General features: G+C 47.3%; 1 protein-coding gene across 1 annotated transcript in view; it reads left to right on the forward strand.

Annotated features, from left to right (window-relative positions):
* The window catches only part of LOC135829923 (uncharacterized), a 176,955-nt gene that overhangs the window by 40,895 nt on the left and 112,397 nt on the right, over window positions 1-23,663 (forward strand). Inside the window, exons 14-17 of the mRNA XM_065342302.1 lie at window positions 2,214-2,609; window positions 9,021-9,656; window positions 18,121-18,837; window positions 21,742-21,848. Of these exons, the coding sequence (XP_065198374.1) occupies window positions 2,214-2,609; window positions 9,021-9,656; window positions 18,121-18,837; window positions 21,742-21,848 (1,856 nt within the window). The remainder of the gene's footprint in view (window positions 1-2,213; window positions 2,610-9,020; window positions 9,657-18,120; window positions 18,838-21,741; window positions 21,849-23,663) is intronic.

Consider the following 23,663-nt stretch of genomic DNA (forward strand, 5'->3'; position numbering starts at 1 on the left):
TCACCTTGTGCATAACACTGTGCATTTGAAACAATTTAGATTTCATTTGAGCTTTTTGAGAATTTTCTTCTGGATATTACTCTGGAAGCTCCTCAAATTCTACTCATAGATTTCTCCAGCATTCGAAACAAACCGTCAATTTCGGACATGTTTATGCACAAAGTGATCACAGATTCTGCGTTGTATAGATGCTGGCTCAATGGTTGTTTGAAACAGGAGGTCTATACTTTGATGCACGCTGTAGGTTATGATGCTCATCCCTGTCTTGTGCACAATACAGTACTGTTTATCCCTGTCCATGCCCATTACACACTCAACGTGAACTTTCTACTGCCCGTGTCGAATATAAAAGCAGATTGATATGCTTGAGTGGGAAGTAGTGTGTAATCCTACCTTGCAGGGAAATGGACATGCAGCCCTGTCACCCTGGTACCACTTACGTGCACCTTCTTGGCAGCTCCATGCGCACACCCGATAGCTTGCTCAATGGTGGTGTCCAGAAGGTCTTCCAAGCTCTTATCAGATAGGGGAATATTGCGCCCCCTTGACCCATAATATTTGAAATATCCTCGGCGCTTTCCAATCGGGTCTGCGTGCAAGATTATGGCGTGTGTCAAACTTGAGTGTATTTCCTTAGTGTAGCAGGTTTCCCTGCATCTTCAAGAACACAGATATATGAGGCATCGGCAGCAAGAACCGGGGTCCTGGCGATTTTTCAAAATGCCAATATTTGCGAAAAACCGAACCGATGTCGTTTTTTAGTCAACGCGATCAAGACAAAAAGACTTCTTGCGCTATCGCTTTGAAAGTGCCTTCCTGTTGGTGGCTTCACTATAATTTGTCTTCGTCGCAGTTGTAGTTTATCCGCCAAGCACTTGGGGCGTCCAGGTAGGCGTTTTCAGCCATGACTTTGGAGGCGTTTGCCCTCTGGGTAACGTCTGCAAATAATGCGCTCAAAAGAGAGCGAAACAAATAATTTCTTGGCGGAACGATCCCATCACAAATTCTTGATGGAGCACGAGCGACTAGAATATTTGGCAGCTGGATCTCCAGAGATACTCTGCTGCCTGTGATAGTCCCCTGCAAGAAGAATCAGGTGAAAGGGAAGAGGTTTCGCTCAGATGACAAGCTATCAGCGGAGGCAGCGCAGACGATGAGTTTGAGAACTCGGTGACACGAGGTGGCGACGCGGACAGCAGTGCTGCGAGTGCCGAACGAAATTCAGTACTTCGTGGCGACTATTCGCAGCTGGATAAGTTGATGAGATACGGAGTGTGAGAGCTGGACCGTGACGATCACACCTTCCATTTGGTGCTACCTTCACACAGCCTTGTTAGGTGTTGACACTTCCATAGGTAGCACTTGCGCTGCCGCCACACTTACCATACTACACACTCACCATACCATACCACACGAGACGTCTCAGGAGACAGCCCCGAATGAACTAAGCCTTACTTGATACAAGATATTTTGTGAATAAAATTGCTGCAAGTATACATACACGCTTGCAGCGCGCATGAAATCTGTCACAGTAACCATGTATAATGCATGTGTCTACGAGCTGCTGTGACTAGGAGAGCAAGACATGCTTGGTGGATGTATCTGGCTTGGCCCAACATGCATTATCTAGTCTTGTAGGTTCTTCCCAGCCATGTAAAACGTCAGTTGCTTGGCTTCTTTCTGTCTGACAAGTCTGTGTACAACACCAGACCTGCACATGACAGGGAGTGAGTTTTCAAGTTCATAGCCGCAATTGCAGGCAACAATGTTACTATAATATCAACTAGAGTAATCTGTGGTTCCCTGAAGATCTATAAATATGCTAAATTATTCTCAACCACTCCATCAGAGCCAACTTTAACTCCGTTCCTTTTTGCCATTTTGCAGACCATTTTTGTCGACATTCACCCATCATTTCGGGCTTTCTTTTTACCATCTTGGAAGGCACCCAGAGCTCCAAAATTTGGCCCATAGATCACTCATTTAGTGAACAGCTCAAAGCCATCAAAAACTCATTTTCGCCAAATATCACCTAACCCTGGTTTTGTGCTGCCCATGCCTCATAATATGTGTTTGCACTGTCCTTTGCTAATCCAAACAAGCGGGTTTGACTTATTTGCTACATATCCGTATCAAGCTTGCTACTCAACTCATCTAACCATAGCATTCCTCTATGTGTTTGTACTGTCTCTTCTACTCTTCTTGTATTGCAGACTGCTACGAATGTGGCGAGGAGGGACATTTTGCCCGCGACTGCCCCAAGCGTGGCCAGCGCACCTCTACTTGCTACAATTGCGGCGAGGAGGGTCACTTTGCCCGCGAGTGCACCAACGAGGCGGCATCCTGTGGTGACTCCAGTGGTTTCGGTGGCGGCTCTGGCTTCGCCGGCGGCTCTGGCGGTGGTGGTGGCTCCTGCTTTGGTGACTCCGGTAGCAATAGCACCTGCTACAACTGTGGTCAGACGGGCCACTTTGGCCGTGAGTGCCCCAATGGACGCTCCAGCGGCGGTGGTGGAGGTTTTGGTGGGGGCGACAGCGGTGGTCGCATTTGCTACAACTGTGTCGAGACTGGTCATGTTGCTCGTGACTTCCCCAACGCTAGCGACTCAGGTATAATTAGGTGGTCATGTGTGTACAAAACTTGTATTGGTAATAACTTTGGCATACATTAAGTTAAGTTAATTTCAGTGCCAGGCCAGATGTACGCTGTTGTCCGGGCCATTTTCATAAAAGATCTGATTGTTTTCGAATTAGTCGTATCAACTCAAACCCACTTGTTGTCCCTCGCTGGCGTAGCTTGTGCTGGTGCGCCCTGCTTAAACTCGACATCGACATCTCCGATATCCTCAGGGCCGTCCAAGGCGACCACGGCAGTAGGTACGACATCGACCATGGCGGGCTCGTCCGCGAAATTTGTTCCGTCACAATCGCGGACGGCTATGTCCGCATCCGAGTCATCGCCTTCACTATCGCAGCTCGAGTCAGCAGTGTCCGAGTCCATGATGGACTGGAGCACATCTTCAACCGACGTGCGGCGACTCGCCGTGTCTCAGTGAAAGCTAGAGAGACCTAAAGTGCGTTCCCTCAATCTAATTGTTTCTGAATCGAGCGCCCGACCGCTCTGAATGTATGCTCCCGCGCTCTTACGTACTCAAACACGGCGAGTGAGGTCTTTTCAGTAGGGGAAAACCCCTAGTTCCCCCTCGAAGAGACACAATCGGCCAAGCTAGATTGTAGTGCATGGCCGGTGAGATATAGCAGTGCGCACTACGAGGACGCCATATCTCGTCCTTGGCCAATCGCGTAAGGGTCTGTAGGACGAGTTATCTCGTCCTTGGCACTGAAAGGGTTCATATTTTTCAACCAAATTTTCTGTGTCGATACATTGGGTTAGGGGCCTTCCACAAATATCGATATTTTTTTAGAGAAGATATTCGTTCAGTTGGGCCCTGTTCGTCTCGTCTTTGAGAAAAAATAAATAAATAAAAATATCTGCTTGGATGACGACTACACCATAGCTCAGTGGTTAGAGCATCGCTGGCTACAAGCGAGGGTCCCTGGTTCGAGTCCTGGTGGTGACAGTCGATTTTTTCTTCAGACTTTTCCCGTTTGTCTCTTTCCCTCAAAACCAGTTAAAATAAAAATATATCGAATAATATGGACGGGCACTGTTCGAACATGTAGTTTATGACCTACACAAAGTGAAAGTCAACCTCGTGAACATAGCCATGGCAACGTTGTGTGACCGTGGCAACGTAAACCTACATGTAGGTGTATGGTGAAATTAGAGTTGCAGCTGGTCATGTATGAAGGTCAAATGCGCAAAAAAGCATCTTGTGTATGTTCATATTGGTACATGTCCTGGTCGACGTAGTCTGCGCATACTAACTCGGGGCTGAGTTGCTGTGAATATGAAAGTTTTAGAGATTCGATTGGAACACTGGTGTGGAATGATACAACAAAAGCCTTTCTCGAATAGAAGCCCCCTCAAATTTAGCATTGAAAAAATAGAAACCCGGGCTACTAATCCAGTGAGTAGGATATAATAACGATTTTCTTCCATTTTTGTCTTTTGGTGCGTTACTGGCACGGCCATACTGAGACCTATTGGTCATTGGAGTGCCTGTAGCCTCACCAGCACTGCTACTATCTGTGACTGTGGCGGCCACCATTCAATGTCTCGTCCTCCTCTAAACATACCGCAACTCTCTCTCTCAGCTCTCTTTTTATCTGTCTTTTCTTACTCTTTTTTCTTTGTCAGCTTTCCTGGTGGTTATGTGCTATTCAAGTAAATAAAAAAAATAAAAAAGAGAAAAGGACCTCTAAGTTAGCTCGTGCACATCTTCGTGGCGCATCCCGTCCCCTCATTGGTACTTTCCGCACCTGAGCCTTCCAAGTTGGAAGGTTGTTGATTTGCACTTCGTAGATGTGTTGGAGCTAGGTGTTAGGTCGTCGAATGTCTCAATATCCTTGTCAGTTCTGATTGTATAATTATTATCTCGTTAACTTGGTGGACTGTTAGTCATAACTAGTAACTTATGTAAGAAGAAAGTACGCAGCAGCACTCGGCACTTGAAAATCCTGTGTCCACTTCACCACCACCACATTTGCGCTCTGCGGCCGACCACGAACATTCACCACAACAGCAACAAGATGTTCGGAGTACTGAACACATATAAAATTCATTCTGACAGCTGTTTCGGTCATCAGAGACCTCATCAGAGAAGGTAGAATGTTGAATGACTCGAAAAAGAATGAAATCACCTATTTTATACTGACTCTTGCAACAAGATGGCGCGTCAATAAGCGCGCGCTTGATACTCGAAGTGTGAAAATAAGGTGTTAAACTCAAGGACTAGTTGTTAGTGTTAAAATCAAAGGAACGTCAGGATAGAGGTGATAGTTATGCCAGATACTGCAGCACAGCACAGATACAGTAGTCATGCGTGTGACCCAACTGGCATCCGCTCCATTCACTCCCTCACCATACTGCACCGTCGGCTCACTCATTGCCCATCCACTTTTCAAGTGCCGAGTGCTGCTGCTTATTTTCTTCATAGTACTTGGTACTATAATTTTTCTTCTGACGTAATTCAAGTTGTGCGCCGTTCAAGCAGCAGTGGACTGGAGAGGAGAAGAAGAGTGAAGAAAACAACGTAGTGCAGCGTTATTGAGCCAAGGTCCCATGGACGTCCCGCGTGACAGCTGTGTGGGCGTGTTTTCAACACATCAGCCAACACGTCTACAATAATGACTGTGCGTACTAGGAGTATGTACGTGAACTCAACGGGACGCGCACGGAGTGAGCCGACGGTGCAGTATGGTGATGGAGCGCGGAGTAGATGCCAGATGGGTCACTCGCATGACATCTGTATCTGTGCTGCGCTGCAGTATCCGGCATAACTATCACCTCTATCCTGACGTTCCTTTGATTTTAACAATGCTGTTGCGCATGTTGCACGTAATGTTATGACCAATACGTACTTTGGATATTGGTTGCGCTGGTGCACGCGCTGGTGCAGCCAGATGTTTTGCGTTGTACATGATGCAGCATTTTTGGAGGAGAAGGGTTTTTCAACATCTTGTAGTTCTGTTCTTCTTGCTTCTGGCCTGGTCGAGGTCGTGTTCTTTTCTTCTGTAAACTTCTTGTGCATTTTGGAATTAAATTAACAATACAGTCTTACTTATATCCTTGCGCTGGTCTGGTGGTGGATGATTCCACAACAACGTGGTGCCGAAACCCGGTTTCCAGTGGACCGTTGGCGCTTTGCTTAGGTTCTCGGAGAGTTTTATTTATGTTGTTATTTCATTGCCTGTTTAATGGCGTCGTCTGCCGGACAGTCCTTGTTGCGGCCGTATCGTGCAGGAGATGACGACCTGGAGGCATTCTTGCTGAAATTCCGCGTAGTGTCACGGATACAGAAATGGACGTCGGAGGCCAAAAGCATGGACCATTTCCCTTTATTCCCTTAGCTATGCAGGAGACGTTACTTCAGTAACGTCTGGCGATAGCCAGGGCCCACACAGCTTTAATTTGGTGTTTATCTATTTGTGTGTTTGTGGCGGACGGACCTCCGTCTGGCGCTATCCCGTATCTGTCCCGTACTGTAACGTACCATCAAAGACAGCTGGCCACAAACAGCTGGCCACAAACAGCTGGCCACAATATTCAAATAGGGCTTTCAAATGTAAGATCATAACGTGAAGCAACTTGGAAGAATGAGTATGAATGCGAAGTGTATCGTGTAATGCATGTAGGGCGATTGTGCGGATTCGATTCCCGGGTTATGCCTAAAAATAGGAGAATTGAAAAATTTATAACATCCCTATGCTTTTTTGCCTAGGTCATCAAGGTGGTAGACGGTGTCGTATTACCCTCGACCGTACCTGTCCCGTACCGTACCGTACCTGTCCCGTACCGTACCGTACCATCAAAGACGGCTGGCCACAAACAGCTGGCCACAATATTCAAATAGGGCTTTCAAATGCAAGATAATAACGTGAAGCAACTTGGAAGAATTAGTATGTATGCAAAGTGTTTCGGAGGATGCATGCAGGGCGATAGTGTGGGTTCGAATCCCAGGTTATGTCTTAAAAAATTAGGAGAAATGAAAAAATTACAATGCTTTTTTGCCTAGATCATCAAGGCTAAAAAGCATAGCGTAGGGCCCTGAGCTTCCAAGCTCTCTCGTTTCTAGACAAGGAAGTGTTCACTGTTTGGAGTGCGCTGCCGGAGGTCGAGCAGACCAGTGAGAAAGTTGTCCATGCTGCGCTTCAAGGCCGCTTTCTGCATCACGCCAGCAGAGGCGTATAAGAAGTATTTGACCAGAGCTCTTCGTCGGGGAGAGAGCGTTGATGTCTACTTGGACGACTTTTCTCTGCCAGAGTGGGCATATGGAAGTGCGTGACACTTCGTCAGGGAAGTCGTGTGATCCAGTGCTCCTGGAGCAGTTTCTGTTCGGCATTCCGCAGGCACTGGCATGTCAGGTGCGCCTCCAGCATGCCTTGCAATCTATGACTGTGGATCGGTGTGCGGATCAAGTTCGCGTGTTGATTACTGCGACCCAGGTGTCGGCTGCACCGGTACAGGGTACACATTCTGCGGCATTTGCAGCGACGTCGTCAAGTAGCAGCGGACCTAGCAAGCGGTCTGCGCTGTGTTGCCATTGCAATAAAGTCGGCCATGTTCAGCGGAATTGTCCGCAGCTAGCTAAGTCACCAGCATCCGGTGCACCTGTTTGCTATGGTTGCAAGGAGCGAGGCCACGTCCGCAGTGCGTGCTACCAGCGGAAGAGGTGTGCTAGAGCAGCGGCGAGTGAGCAGGTCGACCATGTCTGCGTCGCGTCAGAGATTGTTGGGCCCGCAGCAGTGTTGCCGCGGATCTTCTTGCCAGTTAAGCGTTGTGATGCTGTGGCATTTCGGTGTTGTGTTGCTGCCATCGACTCATGCTCAACACACACGTTGGTGTCTCGTCAGTTGGCAGAGGACTTGGCACTGGAGGTGACGACGTCAACGCCTGATATCATCACCGTTGACGGCAAAACGTTTATGGAAGACCGGTAAAGGGTTTGAAAGGGGAAGTCCGGAGAATACCGGTATTTCAATTTCAGTGTCCATAGAGTTTGGGGTGTTAGTCCCACATGTCTCCGACAAATGATTCTTGGGATATTTCCGTTTGAAAAATTGAGTTTCGGGTGCGGCATCATTACATCATGCGGCCCCGACAGTCGACACCCCCCCCCCCCCCCCCCTCTGCAACGTCATAGAGTGGAGCTAAGTCAAACGGAGTGCGTGAAAGCAATAGTGGCAATGCTATTTCAAATGATTTAGCGACCGATAGTAGGTGGTGCAAGCGACCCTGACGACGTAACTCCATGTGAACGTGAGGATGCAGCCATGGCCGACCTTCATGAGTTCTGTCTGGGGCTGAGAATTTCGGTATTCTGCAGAATAAATGGCCGCGCGGGCCGGTCAAGAATGAGCACTGCCGCGTTTGCGACTGATGAAGCAGCAGCTATTGCAGGTGGGGCTGATATAATCATCAGATTTCTTGAGAGCAGAGTCGTCAAAAAGTAGAAGAGTAATGCCAGGGCTTTGATTGGTGTTCAATGGTCACTCGCTTGGACAGCGGCCTGCCACATAGGGATTTTTGGTGCAAACTAGCACTTGGCGTATTTCGGACGGTGCTCGATTTACGAACATTGCAGGCTTTTTGAACCACTGGCATGACTTTTCGATTCAAGGCTCACAACATTACAGGATCTGAAAGCTTTAGGTCCGGGAACTGTTCGCTGTGTTATAACTTGTCATGGTTGTGGTCTCATCGTTGTAGCATAAATGAGGCTGGACTATTCCCTGCGGAACACATCAAGATTTGTCGAGCTGAAAATAAAAGGAAACATAGTGTTTGTAACGCCGAGTCGAATGGTCTTGGTCCGAAGAAGCTGCGACAAACGGGTCCCCAATCCAACGCGTTGCGAACTTTATGTACACATAATTAAAGTTGGTGCGGCTTTCTTGGCGAGTACCTCAATGTCAGTCTCCACCATGACCCTGTTCAACCCTATAGTATGGTACAAGGCATTCACAATTGCTTGAAATGTGGCCTCTTCCTGCACTGCTCCTGCAGCTGAGGTCGGCATCTTCGTCAGAGTTTGAAGCAGACGCAGTCCCAATAACACTTGACAAAAGGCTGAAGAAAACTCGTTCAATTCAGGATATTTCTTTTTCAAGCGATCCAAGTCTCCAGGTAGCAGGTGATGGTGGCTACCTTGCAACTTGAAATATGCCGTTATGTCTTTCCTTTCTCACCATGACGAATTGTATGGGTTAGGGAAGACATTCATATCGGGGCAGACATTGGTATCAAGGAAATGATGAAAACAGTAGTGCAAGGGCAGGGTTCCCTGCTTCGAGTCCTGGCGATGCCAGTGAGCTCTCTGAAGCTTGGGATTATGGTATTGTCATGATTGTTGCGGTTTTCTTTCTTCGTTCTTTGTTTTCATTTTGTCACATTACCAGAATTGCTCTCCAGTGTTGATATTAAGCAACCGGAACCCGTCAAGGTCGCAGGAGTCAGAGTAGACCCACCTGTAACCATGCCAACTGAGGAAGAAACAACAGCAGCTGCATCAGCAGGATTGAAAGTGTATCCATCCAACCCGACTGCAACAAATCCATTGCCACTTGGACAGCAATTAGCACCACTGTCTCCACCAATGAAAAGCAGGACTGCAGCAGCAAGAGGAGGGCCTCGAGGAGGAGAAGCAGTAGTAGAAGCAGCAACACCAGCAGTAGCGGCAACACCAGCAGTAGCAGCAACACCAGCAGTAGCAGCACCAGCAGTAGCAGCAACACCAGCAGTAGCAGCAACACCAGCAGTAGCAGCAACACCAGCAGTAGCAGCAACACCAGCAGTAGCAGCACCAGCAGTAGCAGCAACACCAGCAGTAGCTGCAACACCAGCAGTAGCAGCAACACCAGCAGTAGCAGCAACACCAGCAGCAACAGCAGCAGTAGCAGCAACACCAGCAGTAGCAGCAGAAGCAGTAGCACCAATAGCAACAGCAGAAGTATGGGCACCTAGAGCAACAGCAAAGCTGGAACCAGGAACAACCGAAACCAAATCAACTCTGCCAGCACCTCGTACTTATTTAGGTGAGTTTTGCCTAGTTGACATTCGAAGGGTTGCCTCGTGATGAGTTAGGTTGACTATAGCAATAGCTGCTGCATGTCCTACTGTACGGATAGTAAGATCGTCTACAGGTCACCCCAGCCACCCGTACAGGTTCCTTTGTCCCGTTTCATCAGCTTTATGGTGAATGAGAAATAGACTTGAATGATTTCACAATTGGTATGCACTGAGGTGTCATGGCACCAGCCATTCATCATGGCAGCATTCTTAATCAATGGAATATGATGTGTGAGTGTTTGCACGCTCATGCTGATGCATGCACCCTGAAATCACATATTCCGTTTGTGGATGCGGTTTCTCCTCTTCTTTCTCCGCCCTTCTTTCCGTTCGCTTATATATTCAACCTCCTCCTCATATCCACTTGTATGGAGCGCCTCATTGTAGAGAGAGGCGGCCATATTAAACCATCAGCGCAACATCACGCGGTTTAACCCTCCGTTCAACAAAACGTACACACAAATGTGACGGGAAAATTCCTATGTCTCATTGATAAACACTTCACGAAAGGCTCAACACTGAACAAAGGAATCAACAGGAACACTGTAAAGGTCAGATATAGCTGAATGCAAAACGTCCGAAGCATTATCAATGCCAACAACAAACACATTCTCACAGCAACTACAAATCAGCGACAACACCCTGCCAAGACTGTAACTGTCGTAGCGCCACACAGTGCCCCCTTGATGGTGGTTGCCTGGACTGAGTTGCGGTGAGCCCCTAAGTGGGATCATTTGCAAGTCCACCCATAGTAGGGGATTTCAGGGGGTATCGGCCGTTGGGCGGTTCAATAGCCGGTTGAGTCCTCTTTCCAAGATTCCTTTTGAGTTCCTCTCTCCCCTCTCCCGGGGAGACCCATGTGACCAATTTTGGCAGTGAGCAAGCACAGTACAGTACAGTGTGTGTGTGTGTGTGTGTGTGTGTGTGTGTGTTTGTGTGGTACATGGAGCATCCTACAATTCACTGTGACGTCAATGCACACTCCATGATGTGTGCATCAATGGTCCGTGTGCTGCACGTATTTCCACCACTGAAAATATATGAAAACCAAGTACTATGAGAGAAAGAATTATATGAGCGGAAAGCTAGAAAATTCTCCATCATATCGACCTTTCAATGGAAGAAAGGGATTCACATCTCAATCTGATACCGCACTCGAAAGATTCCAAACCCGAACTCAAAAGACACACCATGACGGGAGCGTCTTTCCACTTTCCACTGCTTGACTCGTGGCGGCGCATTCCTTTCTTCACTGCAGCCATGGCTGCCAGTTCTGCTGTGCAGTTGCTGATAGTAATATGTCTCGAGGTTACCAAGGAGGAAAAGGAGACGTTCAAAAATCAAACCTGGAAAGCGTGTTGTGGTTCTCTGAAGACGTTTCATCAGGGCGCGGGATGAAAGCAGCAATTGGAGAACGAGAAAATTCAGTACAGTTCAAATCTGACGAGTCAGGTATACTGACACTCTCTTTCGTTCGACGCCACAAGGATCCCCCGCTTGACTTGCCATGGCTGCCAGTTCTGCTGTGCAGTTGCTGACAGTACTTGGTCCGCGTCAGCAATATTGTCGCTTATCTTTCGACAATTTGAACTTAGACTTTGGACATGAACGCGTGCACTTGAAGTGATAAAACTTGGTACGATGGACGGTAAGGTATAGAATGACAACTAGCTGCGAGGAATTAATTGTCCAAGGAAGGGTTCCTACTTTTTCAGTCCTCCTCGTCGCTGCTCTCGGCGCTGGCGACAAATATTTTTTGCTCGGGATCGACTCTCTTGCTTTTGCAAGCTCATCTCTCTTCCTCTCCGCTGCCTGGCTATTTTCTAAAGAGAAGTCGATCGTGAAGGTCGCCTTCTCTATAGGACTTCGCGTGGGCAGCACGACAGCCTGTGTGGTTCAAATCAGACGCCGTTCTTTGCAAGATTTTATTTTGAACGACGACGACGCGTACAGTACTTGCAAATCTCCACGACGCGCTGGATACTCCGAGCGTTGAGCTGGAGGTAAGGGAGCAGCGATCTCAGCTTGATGAGCGATTCCTGAGGTGAGCGATCTTGGCCGTTCAGCAAAATGGAGCTGATTCCGAGTAGCCGATTACTTTCTTGTGGCTTGCGCTGCTCTTGCCTGCACAGCGCAAAAAGATAATCTATTTTGATGGGGCGCTGTATCAATCAGAATCACCCACCTGTCGCTCTCGAAATCCACTCGAACTCTAGCTCGACCCTTCAGGTACTAGTAAACTAACTTGCTAACCAAAATTGGGATGAAATGGGCTGCCAATTAAGCATTGGCGACATAATAACAAAGCTGAAAGATAAGCGACAATATCGCTGACGCGGACCAAGTAAGACGTTTGAACGGTTTCATCAGTGCGTGGGATGAAAGCAGAAAGCGGAGAACGAGAAAAGTTCAGAATAAGTTAGTTACAATCTGACGAGTCAGATACACTGACACTCTCTTTCGTTCGACGCCACAAGGATACCGTGTTTGACTGGACAAGAGCTGCCTGTACCACCGTGTCAAAAGGCTGTCCAACTACATGGCAGGACAATGACTGAGGTAAGGAAGCTTTTACTCGTTTCGATTGGTCTGCTGTTCTGTCGTTTATATGCTTGATTTTTTTCTATTATCAAGGAGCGTATCGCGTTTGTTTGATGTTGCTTGAATGAATGCCCTAAAAGTAAATCAAGGACTTTGTAATACTTGGTCCGACTTATTATAATGTGCGTTTCGCTTCAAACGTCAACCAAACAAATTCAAATAATCTCAGGACGCAATAAACTTTCCAGCTACCTAACACTATCCTTCAGTTGTCAATTTGTGATGTTAAAGAAGAAATGGCTCCGACTCCAAAGGAGGCAGCGGCTCAGAATCCTAGTCGACTCGAGCATTTTGCGTCCAAATTTTGTCGTCAGAGGACTCCTGTTGCTTCTCGCGCAACACAGAGAAGGCCTGGTGCTGAAATCAACACCCCACTGCGATGGGAGATTGTCACGGAGTACGAGAAACTCCTGGGCGATCGTTCTCGAGTACCTCCTGGCGAATTGAAATCGCTGTAATCGCTCTTTCCTTGGCAGAATTTCAGCGAACGCGTCATCCAGAAACTCGTGCAGAAAGCACCCTAATCACTCCTTCCAGTTTGCTGATCTCTCTCGCAGTCGTTCACGATGTGGCGGCCGACGAATCAAGATCACAGAACGTCAGAAGAGATCGTCGAGAAGTTGATCGAAATAAATAACCTGCCTTGAGGTCGACTTTCAGGCGACAACCTAGCTGGAAAACTGAAGCGCAGAAAGGGTGAATTATCCGGCGGATACGGTGCGGAGTCCTCGGGGCCGCGATCGCGATGCGTCACAAGATCGCCAGCCTCCGGGGCCAGTGGATTCGTGAAACAGGCAAGGAAGAGCACGCATGGTCTGACTGCATCAGTGCATGACATGCCGACCAGGGATCCCTACACATACACTAGTACCTGGTATATGTTGGGCTCCCTGATGCCGACACAGATCAGACTCAAAGTGACAGTACGCGCGCGGCACACGGTGATGGGAAGTGATTTTTTACGCGTGGTGGTTTACTTGTTCGCCTCATTTGAAGGTGTCGTGGGAGCGTCAGGCAAAAACAACTACAGCCACCATTCTGGCAGTCGTGCTGCAATAGGAGGAGGCGAAGTCGATCGTCTAAATCGCGCCTATGGAGTGAAACAATCAAGGAAGCGCAGTGTAGCTAGGAGGAGATGAAAAAAATATCGATGTTTTGCAGGTTGACGCACGTTCAGATGCGCTCTGAGACACCAGCAGCGATGAAAACTAGAAGGTCAGGCCAAGAAACGACAAATTAGTTATCTATCTACTGTCTCTTAGTTGATTTTTTAGTACAGGTGCTCCTTTGTACATATGCTTGAGTTTTGAAGTGAAGCGCACATTTTATTAAGTCGGACCAAGTAGTTGCGTGACAATACTATCAGTCCTCAAGGACTGCAAGGACTTTGCATCAATTGTCTAGCTATCATCAATTTTATTTCATGAGAAATGTATTTTTGTCCTGTGATAATTATGTGAACTCCACGACACTCTTCCTGTAGTATGATGTCGAATACAATGGGATCGACAAACGCAGTGCCAGTGTACTAGTAGTAGGAGGATGATTGCTTGTATGCCGATGACAAGAAAAAGCCTCTCAAGATAATACTCGTATTCCATGAAGTAACCGTTTTGAGGTCATAAACATGACATTGTGTCAGTGAAATTGCCTCGTGACAACAAATCATTGCATTTCCGTCTTGGGGAAGAATATTTGACTGGCGGTAACGCTGTACAGATTGTTTAAATCATCTCATTTCAATTTAGTTGCAGTGAAGTGAAACACTGTCGGGTACACTACATGTATGTTGGTGTGTCTGTGCGTCTTGAGTGTGCACAAACGATCTTATTCCTCGTATTACTAATAGATTATTGTCCCCACCGTCACATGTTCACAGGTCTTTGAGTGGATGGATTTTCATTGTGCATCACTTTCGTTGAGAATTTGGTAGTTGAGTGCTTCCATGCATCATTACGGTAATAAGCGTATCCTTGTGCTATCTATTTGTTGCAGGTGTGCTGATCTTCAGGAGCTATGTCAGGCCCACAAGTAATTAGTTCATATTCATTAGTTCATGCATTATTCATTTGGCCTGGGTAGCTACTTGTGCGCCCATGTTTGCCATAGCTACCCAGGCCCTTTATATTGCGTTGCTTCTCTCATCAACTATCTCTCTTCAATAAGCTCTCTTCAACTCGCTCTCTTCAATAATCACCATGTAGTCATTTCGTTCGTCCTGGTCTTAGTCATCCCGTCTCTAATAAATGTCGTTCTACCAACCTACCTGTTTCCGTCGTCAGTCTCTTGTCTCATCATACCCCTCAACCACCTCCAACATCCGAAAATAATTATTTTTGACATTACGAAGCCTCTTGTACGGGCAAAATTAATAAACCGATACAATCATGTCATGAAAATACAAAAGATGACGAAAAGGATAAAGTAATATTGTTTGCGTTCCGCATCTCTCATTATGACGGGAAAAACAGGGCGCCCGGTTTTTTACCCCAAAAATGGGGTAGTATTTATTTATTGCATCATCATCCCGTGGCAAGCAATGCCAATATTGAATGAGAGAGGGTTGATAGGCAACCACGGCCAAATCAACAAAAGAAAGTAGTAGACATACGTATATAAGAAAGAAGATAACTCAAGAGATACGAATTACACAGTGGCCTAGAACAAGTGAATACCAGTTAGAGAAGTAAAGTAGCAAAAGTGGAAAGTCTTTGGCAAGTCTTGAAGTCCTGTGGCAGCAACGACCAATGTGTATATGCCAAAAATAGAGGGGACTTCAGAAGAGTGGCTGTGCGAGAGATAGGGAAGCAGAGAGAGAGTTTCGGGTAGCTGAGGACTGATGAAACCAGTTAAGCTGGGATAAAACATGAGGTAGGGCAAGACCAAGACGAATTTTATGAATTAGTTTACATGAAGAAAGTCTGAGCCTGTTAGAGAGAGGGCAGCTGAATGCGATAGCATAGACAGTATGAGAGGGCGTCAAATGGGAAATAGCAAAGGCAGCGCGAATTAAGCGATGATGTGTGACTTCGAGACGATTCGTGAGCGATGTGCTGATGCCAGCCCAAATGGAGGAACAGTAGTCAAATACAGGCAGAACATAGCATTTATACAGCATTAAACGGCAATCATGGGGAAAATGAGATAAGTGAGAGGAGTATCAATAGTACCCCATTTTTTCGGGCTGGGGCATGTACCTACTCCAGAACCCGCCCGACACATACTACTTGCATGCACGCACGCGCACACATACCGTGTCTCCTAGCAACAAAAACCCGAAATGTGGGCCAAACATACCGATACTATAGTAGCCAATACTATAGTATCGGTACGTTTATGGTAGACCGGTAAAGGGTTAAAAAGTGGAAGTCCGGTAAATATTTAAATTTCAGTGTCAATAGAGTTCGGAGTGTTAGTCCCACATGTCTCCGACAAAGCATTATTGAGATATTTTCGTTTGAAAAATTGAGTTTCGGATGCGGCACCATGACATCATGCGGCCCGACAGTCGACACACCCCCTCTGCAACGTCATAGAGTGGAGCTAAGTCAAACGGAGTGCGTGAAAGCAATAGTGGCAATGCTATTTCAAATGATTTGGCGACCGATAGTAGGTGGTGCAAGCGACCCCGACAACGTAACTCCATGTGAGAGTGAGGATGCAGCTATGGCCGACCTTCATGAGTTCTGTCTGGGGCTGAGAACCTCGGTATTCTGCAGAATAAATGGCCGCGTGGACCGGTCAAGAGTGAGCAATGCCGCGTTTGCGACTGATGAAGCACCAGCTATTGCAGATGGGGCTGATATAATTATCAGATCCCTGGAAAACCGAGTCATCCAAATGTAGAAGAGGAATGCCAGGGCTCTGATTGGTGTTCAATACTGACTCGCTTGGACTCCAGGGGCCTGCCGCATAGGGATTTTTGGTGCAAACTAGCACTTGGCGTATTTCAGACGGTGCTCGATTGACGAACAGTGCAGGCTTTTTGAACCACTGGCATGACTTTTCGATTCAAGGCTCACAACATTACAGGATCTGAAAGCTTTAGGTCCGGGAACTGTTCGCTGTGTTATCACTTGTCAGGGTTGTGGACTCATCGTTGTAGCATAAATGAGGCTGGACTATTCCATGCGGAACACATCAAGAGTTGTCGAGCTGAAAATAAAAGTGAACGTAGTGTTTGTAACGCCGAGTCGAATGGTCTTGGTCCAAAGAAGCTGCGACAAACGGGTCCCGAATCCAACGCGTCGCGAACTTTATGTACACATAATTAAAGTTGGTGCGGCTTTCTTGGCGAGTACCTCAATGGCAGTCTCCACCATGACCCTGTTAAACCCTATAGTATTGTACAAGGCATTCACAATTGCTTGAAATGTGGCCTCTTGCTGCACTGCTCCTGCAGCTGAGGGCGGCATCTTCGTCAGAGGTTGAAGCAGACTCACTCCCAATAGCACTTGACAAAATGCTGAAGAAGACTCGTTCAATTCAGAATATTTCTTTTTCAAGCGATCCAAGTTTCCAGGTAGCAGGTGATGGTGGCTACCTAGCAACTTGAAGTACGCGGTTACGTCTTTCCTTTATCACCATGCATTGCGCGAAATCGCGCATCTATGAGCGACATCCACATAAACTGCTGGAACCATGGTTGTGTACTCGAATCTCATTCTGAGCACCCTTTTTTCTTCCTTTTTTCAGCCGTTTTTTGCAAAAAGTCCTCGAGCTCGATTTTTTTGATCGATCGTTCTTCAAGGAAAGACGAGTGGACAATCGATCAACAGGGCCGAGGACAAATGCGTCTGGTTGGAGTTCTTGCGTGGCACAGGATGACCAGACACACATATAGATACATTGCGACGATCTAATCTGCACAGTGTTTCCTAATACCGCACGCACGACGGTAAGTACAATCCATGTGATTTCAAATTGTTTGTGATCTACAACGTCGCGAGCAGGACGGAAATACAGCAACAGCACGACAACCGTTATACCAGGCAGTAACCAACAGTCACCTCCGTCACATTCTCCAGATCAGAAGGCAAGTGCTAGTGAGGCAGTGAACATGAAGAAATAAAGTATGAAAGAATGAAAAGTGAATAATTCAAAAATCTCAGAAACGTTGAACGTAAAAAACACTGAGAACAAGAAAAGTGACTTACTTCGATGGCAAAAGACAAAGCGAATGTTCCTCGTATGGACCTGGCTCTTGCGGAATCAGCCACACTGTGGAACCATGTGTTTGATTCCACAAGGGATGGCTACCTGCTCCTCACCAACCAGCCTCCACGACGGTGGTAAAGTCGCCAAAAATACGAAAGTTGAACATTTTGTGCATGCATGCAATAGAAAATTTGTGCTGAGTATGTCGAGTGGCCATTCGCACAGGACAAAGCCGTTGCGCAAGCTGTGACCCTGAAATTTCGTCCATTGGTAGCGAGGGTAACCCTGAGCTGGAAAGTGTAAGGGATGGCATGCTACACTCCCCCGCATACGCTTGACAGCACGATTTGAGGCGTGGAGTAGTAATATACCAGTATCTTACTACCCCCTGATACCTGATGCATGGACGTCGTCATCTTCATCCCGCAGATCGAAAATGTACAGGTGTCGCGTGATTTCGCGCAATGGAAGATATTTGTATGGGTTAGGGAAGACATTGGTATCGGGGCAGATATTGGTATCAAAGAAATGATAAAAACACTAGTGCAAGGGCAGGGTTCCCTGCTTCAAGTCCTGGCGATGCCAGTGAGCTCTCTGAAGCTTTGTATTATGACGTTGTCATGATTGTTGCGGTGTTCTTCGTTCTTTGTATTCATTGTGTCACATGACCAGAATTGCCCTCCAGTGTTGATATTGAGCAACCGGAACCCGTCAAGGTCACAGCAGTCAGAGCAGACCCACCTGTAACCATGCCAACTAAGAAAGAAACAACAGCAGAAGCTGCGTCAGCAGAATTTGCAGTGTATCCATTCAGCCCGACTGCAACAAATCCAGTGCCACTTGGACAGCAATTAGCACCACTGTCTCCACCAATGAAAAGCAGGACTGCAGCAGCAAGAGGAGGGCCTGGAGGAGGAGAAACAGTAGTAGTAGCAGCAACACCAGCAGTAGCAACACCAGCAGTAGCAGCAACACCAGCAGTAGCAGCAACACCAGCAGTAGCAGCAACACCAGTAGTAGCAGCAACACCAGCAGTAGCAGCAACACCAGCAGTAGCAGCAACACCAGCAGTAGCAGCAACACCAGTAGTAGCAGCAACACCAGCAGTAGCAGCAACACCAGCAGTAGCAGCACCAGCAGTAGCAGCAACACCAGCAGTAGCAACACCAGCAGTAACAGCAACACCAGCAGTAGCAACACCAGCAGTAACAGCAACACCAGTAGTAGCAACACCAGCAGTAACAGCAACACCAGCAGTAGCTGCAACACCAGCAGAAGCAGTAGCACCTATAGCAGCAACAGCATCATGGGCACCTCGAGCAACAGCAAAGCTGGGACCAGGAACAACCGAAACCAAATCAACTTTGCCAGCACCTCGTACTTATTCAGGTGAGTTTTGCCTAGTTGACATTCGAAGGGGTGCCTCGTGATGAGTTATGTTGGCTATAGCAATAGCTGCTGCATGTCATACTGTACGGATAGTAAGACCGTCTACAGGTCACCCCAGCCATCCGTACAGGTTCCTTCGTCCCGTTTCATCAGCTTTATGGTGAATGAGAAATAGACTTGAATGATTTCCCAATTGGTATGCACTGAGGTGTTATGGCACCAGCCATTCATCTTGGCAGCATTCTTAATCAATGGAATTTGATGTGTGAGTTTTTGCGCGCTCATGCAGATGCATGCACCCTGAAATCACATATTCCGCTTGTCGATGCGGTTTCTCCTCTTCTTGCCCCGCCCTTCTTTCTGTTCGCATTTGTAATCAACCTCCTCCTCATATCCACTGGCGTGGAAAGCCTCATTGTAGAGAGGGGCGGCCATATTAAACCATCAGAGCAACATCATGTTGTTCACCCCTCCGTTCAGCAAAAACGTACCCACAAATGTGACGGGAAAATTCCTATGTCTCATTGATAAACACTTCCCGAAAGGCTCACCACTGAACAATGTAATCTACAGAAACACAGTAAAGGTCAATTTCAGCTGAATGTAAAACGTCTGAAGCATTATCAATGCCAACAACAAACACAAATCAGCAGCACCACCCTGCCAAGACTGTAACTGTCGTAGCGCCACACAGTGCCCCCTTGATGGTGGTTGGCTGAAGACATCAATAGTGTACAAAGCAACAGTAAATGATGACAGTTTGCTTTCTTTGAATTATTACTTGAGCATGCAGATAGTAGAACACCTCTTCTAGCACTGATGACATGGCCCCCATCATCCTTTTAGGGTTTTCTTGAAATATACAATTTTGAATTTTTCCACTCGACCATGCTGAAATACGTCCAAACTCATACCTGCACAGGAAAGCTCGCCCCTCCGCGACGTCTAGTCAGCAATTCCTACTCCAACACCACTTCCAACTCTGCAGAACAAAGTGTATTGTTGACTCTGACAAGGAAAAGCAGATGTGATCACTTGTCACAAGCTTCTCCTTGCACCACCAACATTTTTCGGTGCAACATTTGATGCATAAGTGACTGGATTTTGCATGTAGTTTTTGAATTGCATTCAGTCAACTGATCATGAGCCACAGCTTTATGCCTCACGATGAGTTATGTTGGCTATTGCAATAGCTGCTGCATGTCACGCTGTACGGATGGCAAATCTGTCTCAGGGCTGCCACTTGCTCTGATTTTTCGGAAAGCGTCCGATTTTTGATCACCTGTCGGACAAACCGAACGATTTTATTCTCAAAGAGGGAAAACCGATTATTTTATTTTGAGCGCTTTTTAGTCCAGTTGGCCATTCGGCGCTTCCTGGTCGCGTTTGGCCAGTCATTGTACATGTGGCTGTAAAATGCACGCGTGCTTGCATGTGTGTGGACAGTTAAAAATGTGTCCTGGGGCCCCAACGGCAAGGCATTTTCCTAACTTTTCACCGGGGGACACCCCGTACCCCCCCCCCCCAGATTTTATCAAGTTAGTCAATGTGATGGTAGTAGTCTTAGTCTCCATTTCCCAAAAGTTCAAAGGCCCAGTTTGCCGGGAGCACAAAGTTGTGGAGTTTCCTCTTTGCCTTACTTTTAGCAGATTTGTCCAGTAGCTGAATAGCACACCCTTGTAGCGGTAAAAGGGCTTAAATGATTCAGATGAGTGAAGAGGAAGGTACAGAAGCAAAATCTGGCCGCCTTGCCCTGGATTCGCTCAAGGCGGCCAAGGGCTGTAATTGAGAGCGGGGTGACAGCAATGCATTGATATTCAATTATAGGCATGAAATGTGTTTTGTGAATGAGAGAGAGAGAGAGTGATTTAGTGTGTAGAGTTGATTTGAGCCTAAAGAGAATATTAACCGGGTATGGCATCACGGGCTGATGGCTAAACTCAAACACTATGCTGTCCAGGAAGCAGCACTGCGATGGTTCTCTGCATACTTGATTGGGCGCAGGCAGCAAGTGCGAGTTTGAGACCACTACATTAGCCTTTCTCCCTATCCCAGCAGGAGTGCCTCAGGGGTCAGTCCCGGGATCACTGCTTTTTCTGGTATGCACCATCGACCTGCCTGCCGCTTTCAATAAACGCTAGCACCAGGTGCAGCCAGTTTGCCGACAACGCAGCCCTCGTCTGTTCCAGCACACCGCGAACTGCAACTGAAGGGCAGTGTGTCAGCCGCCGTTGGATGATTGGAGCGCTGGCATCTCCCAATCAACACTGCTAAAACGGAAGGGACCCCCCCCCCCCCCCCACTATCTCCCAAGCATAGAGCTAAACAATGCACATCTCAGAAATGTCCTGCAACATTGCCACCTCGACAATACCTTTCAGCATGACCAAAGATGGACAGCCCACCTTGACTTTGTGCTGAAGAAAGCTGAAAATCATTTAAAGGCTTTGCTCGGGTCAAAAAACCAAGCTGTGACATGCTCTCCCAAGTCACCTTGCTTTCTGTGTTGCGGCCCAGGTAGTGTTGCCAATTGTATCCATTTATAAAAGGGAAAAAACACATTTTACGAGTTATGACTAATGGTTCACCAAAGTAACCAGATAATATAGAGTCAGATAGAGATAATGAGACGATCAACTCCTAAAATTATGTTCATCCTTGCACCAACAAATACAATTGACACACCTTACAAGTCATCACAATCTTTAAGGTTGAATTTTCGTATTGTGGAACTACTTTTTGTAGTGCCTAACTTGTGCATCATTCTAGCACCAACCATTTCCCTGTTTTTTAAATATCTGGTTTCACTGCCGGACCATTAGTCGTAAATCGTAAAATTTTGTCCTTCCCTCTATCCAGGTTCCTTATAGTTTAAAATATTCACTTTGCTTGTTTCTTTATCAGAAATGCCCAGCTCAAACATGGCCAGACTGGGTGCACCCACGCAAAGACAGGAGAAGGAACTTGCAGCATCTCAAGACAGTCCGGAATTTTTGACATCGCCGGAACGAGTGAGTTAAGAATTGTTCTATTTTTTTTACCTTGGCGTGGTTCCTCATTAGTTTACGGAAAGCCGGAGGCAGAAGTTGGTAAGAATAGAGATGTGTCCAGGTACCAAACAGATACTGGAAATATAGAGCACTCATGCTCAAGTTTTCTGGGTTTGTCCAAGGGACGATGGCACGAGTGGAAGCCAGCATAGGTAAAGTTTTCACGCAAAGTTCTAGATGTCAGCATGCGGTGGAAAAGAAAGGATCTTCTTAATGAAGTCATTTGTACGGTGTCACAAGGCAATAGTCCATGGCGGGACGCAGGCCTGGACGTGATCTACTTGTGCGATAACAAACTGGTTGTCTTCAGACGTGGACAATCAGGAGGTTTCTCAGTGGGAAAAAATTGTCGTGAGGCGTTTTATACAAAATATTATCAGTCAATCCCGACGAGAGAGCTCTTCCGCTGCTCTTCAACCCCTCTGACAAACTATAGGCCAGTGTCGCTACTTCCGATTTTGTCAAAGTTGCTGGAAAAGCTGGTCCAGCGGCAGCTTGTACGGCATCTCAACCACACCGGCGCTATCCCGGAAACTCAGTTTGCATTTCGCCGGCAGCACTCGACGGGTGATGCACTAGCCTTACTGGTTGATCAGCTGCAAATGGCTCGAGACAAGAAGGACTCATCTGGAGTGTGCTTCCTTGACATGTCGAAGGCATTTGACAAAGTGCGGCATGCAATTATGATCCAGGACTGCTTTGAAATTGGAATTGGCGGTATGGTGATGAAATGGCTCGTTAGCTACCTTACAAACCGGACACAACAAGTCCGCATCGGTAGCGAACTGAGCAACATCACAGTATGCACAAGTGGAGTACCCCAGGGATCTGTATTGGGGCCCATCTTGTTCAATATATACACCCCAGCGGTAGCTGCAGTAGCTCACCCGACCCCTAGCATACAATTTGCTGACGATATTGCACTATACAAAAGTGGTTCCAACACGGCAACTTTTTCACTGGGACTCTCGTCATCCGTCACTGCGCTGGCCGACTGGCTCGAAAACCGCGGCCTGATATTGAATGAACGCAAAAGTCAAGTTCTGTCCATCTGTGGGAGGGATGCGCAAACCAGTATCGCTGTAAATTGCCATCAGACCCGCTTACCTGCTTGTACTGCGGCCAAGTACTTGGGTTTAACCATCACCGAGCAACTGACTTGGGACCACCATATCCACGATGTTACAGCGAAGGTGAACAGGAAAATCGGAGCATTGTGGCGAGCCCGGCAATCCCTTTCCCAGAAGGCCAGGGTCCAGTACCTAAAATCCGTTGTGATGCCCGACCTATTATATGGAAGTGTGGCCTATAGCACGTCCCTCTCAGTTTTTGCTCTAGGGAAACTCCAACGTCTTCAGAACCGTGCCATCCGCGCTGTGTTCAGCCTACCACCCACATCTTCGGTAAGCCACCAAAGGGAGAGCATATCCCTCCGCAAAATCGAGGAGACACAACACCACCGACTCCTCGATCTCATCTGGCGCGGCCTGAACGGCCAATGTAGTACAGTGCTTTCAAAGCAGCTGACGGCCGCAACCACGGCCCCAACTCGACATCAAGCCAACGCCGGGCTCATTCTCCCGCTGGCCAGGACGAATACAGGCACTCGCCGACCGTTCTTCCGTGGACCTGCGCTGTGGAACACTCTGCCAGCCAGTGTACGTTCCTGCAAAGCCGTGGCCGATTTCGCAGCAGCCGTTCACCCGTACACTCTCAGGCCATAAGCGTTTTTTAAAGAAGAGACACAGTGACATGCACCTCCCCCCCCCCCTCACT

Source organism: Sycon ciliatum, chromosome 13, assembly GCF_964019385.1.
Source record: "Sycon ciliatum chromosome 13, ocSycCili1.1, whole genome shotgun sequence".
In the NCBI taxonomy this organism is placed as follows: domain Eukaryota; kingdom Metazoa; phylum Porifera; class Calcarea; order Leucosolenida; family Sycettidae; genus Sycon; species Sycon ciliatum.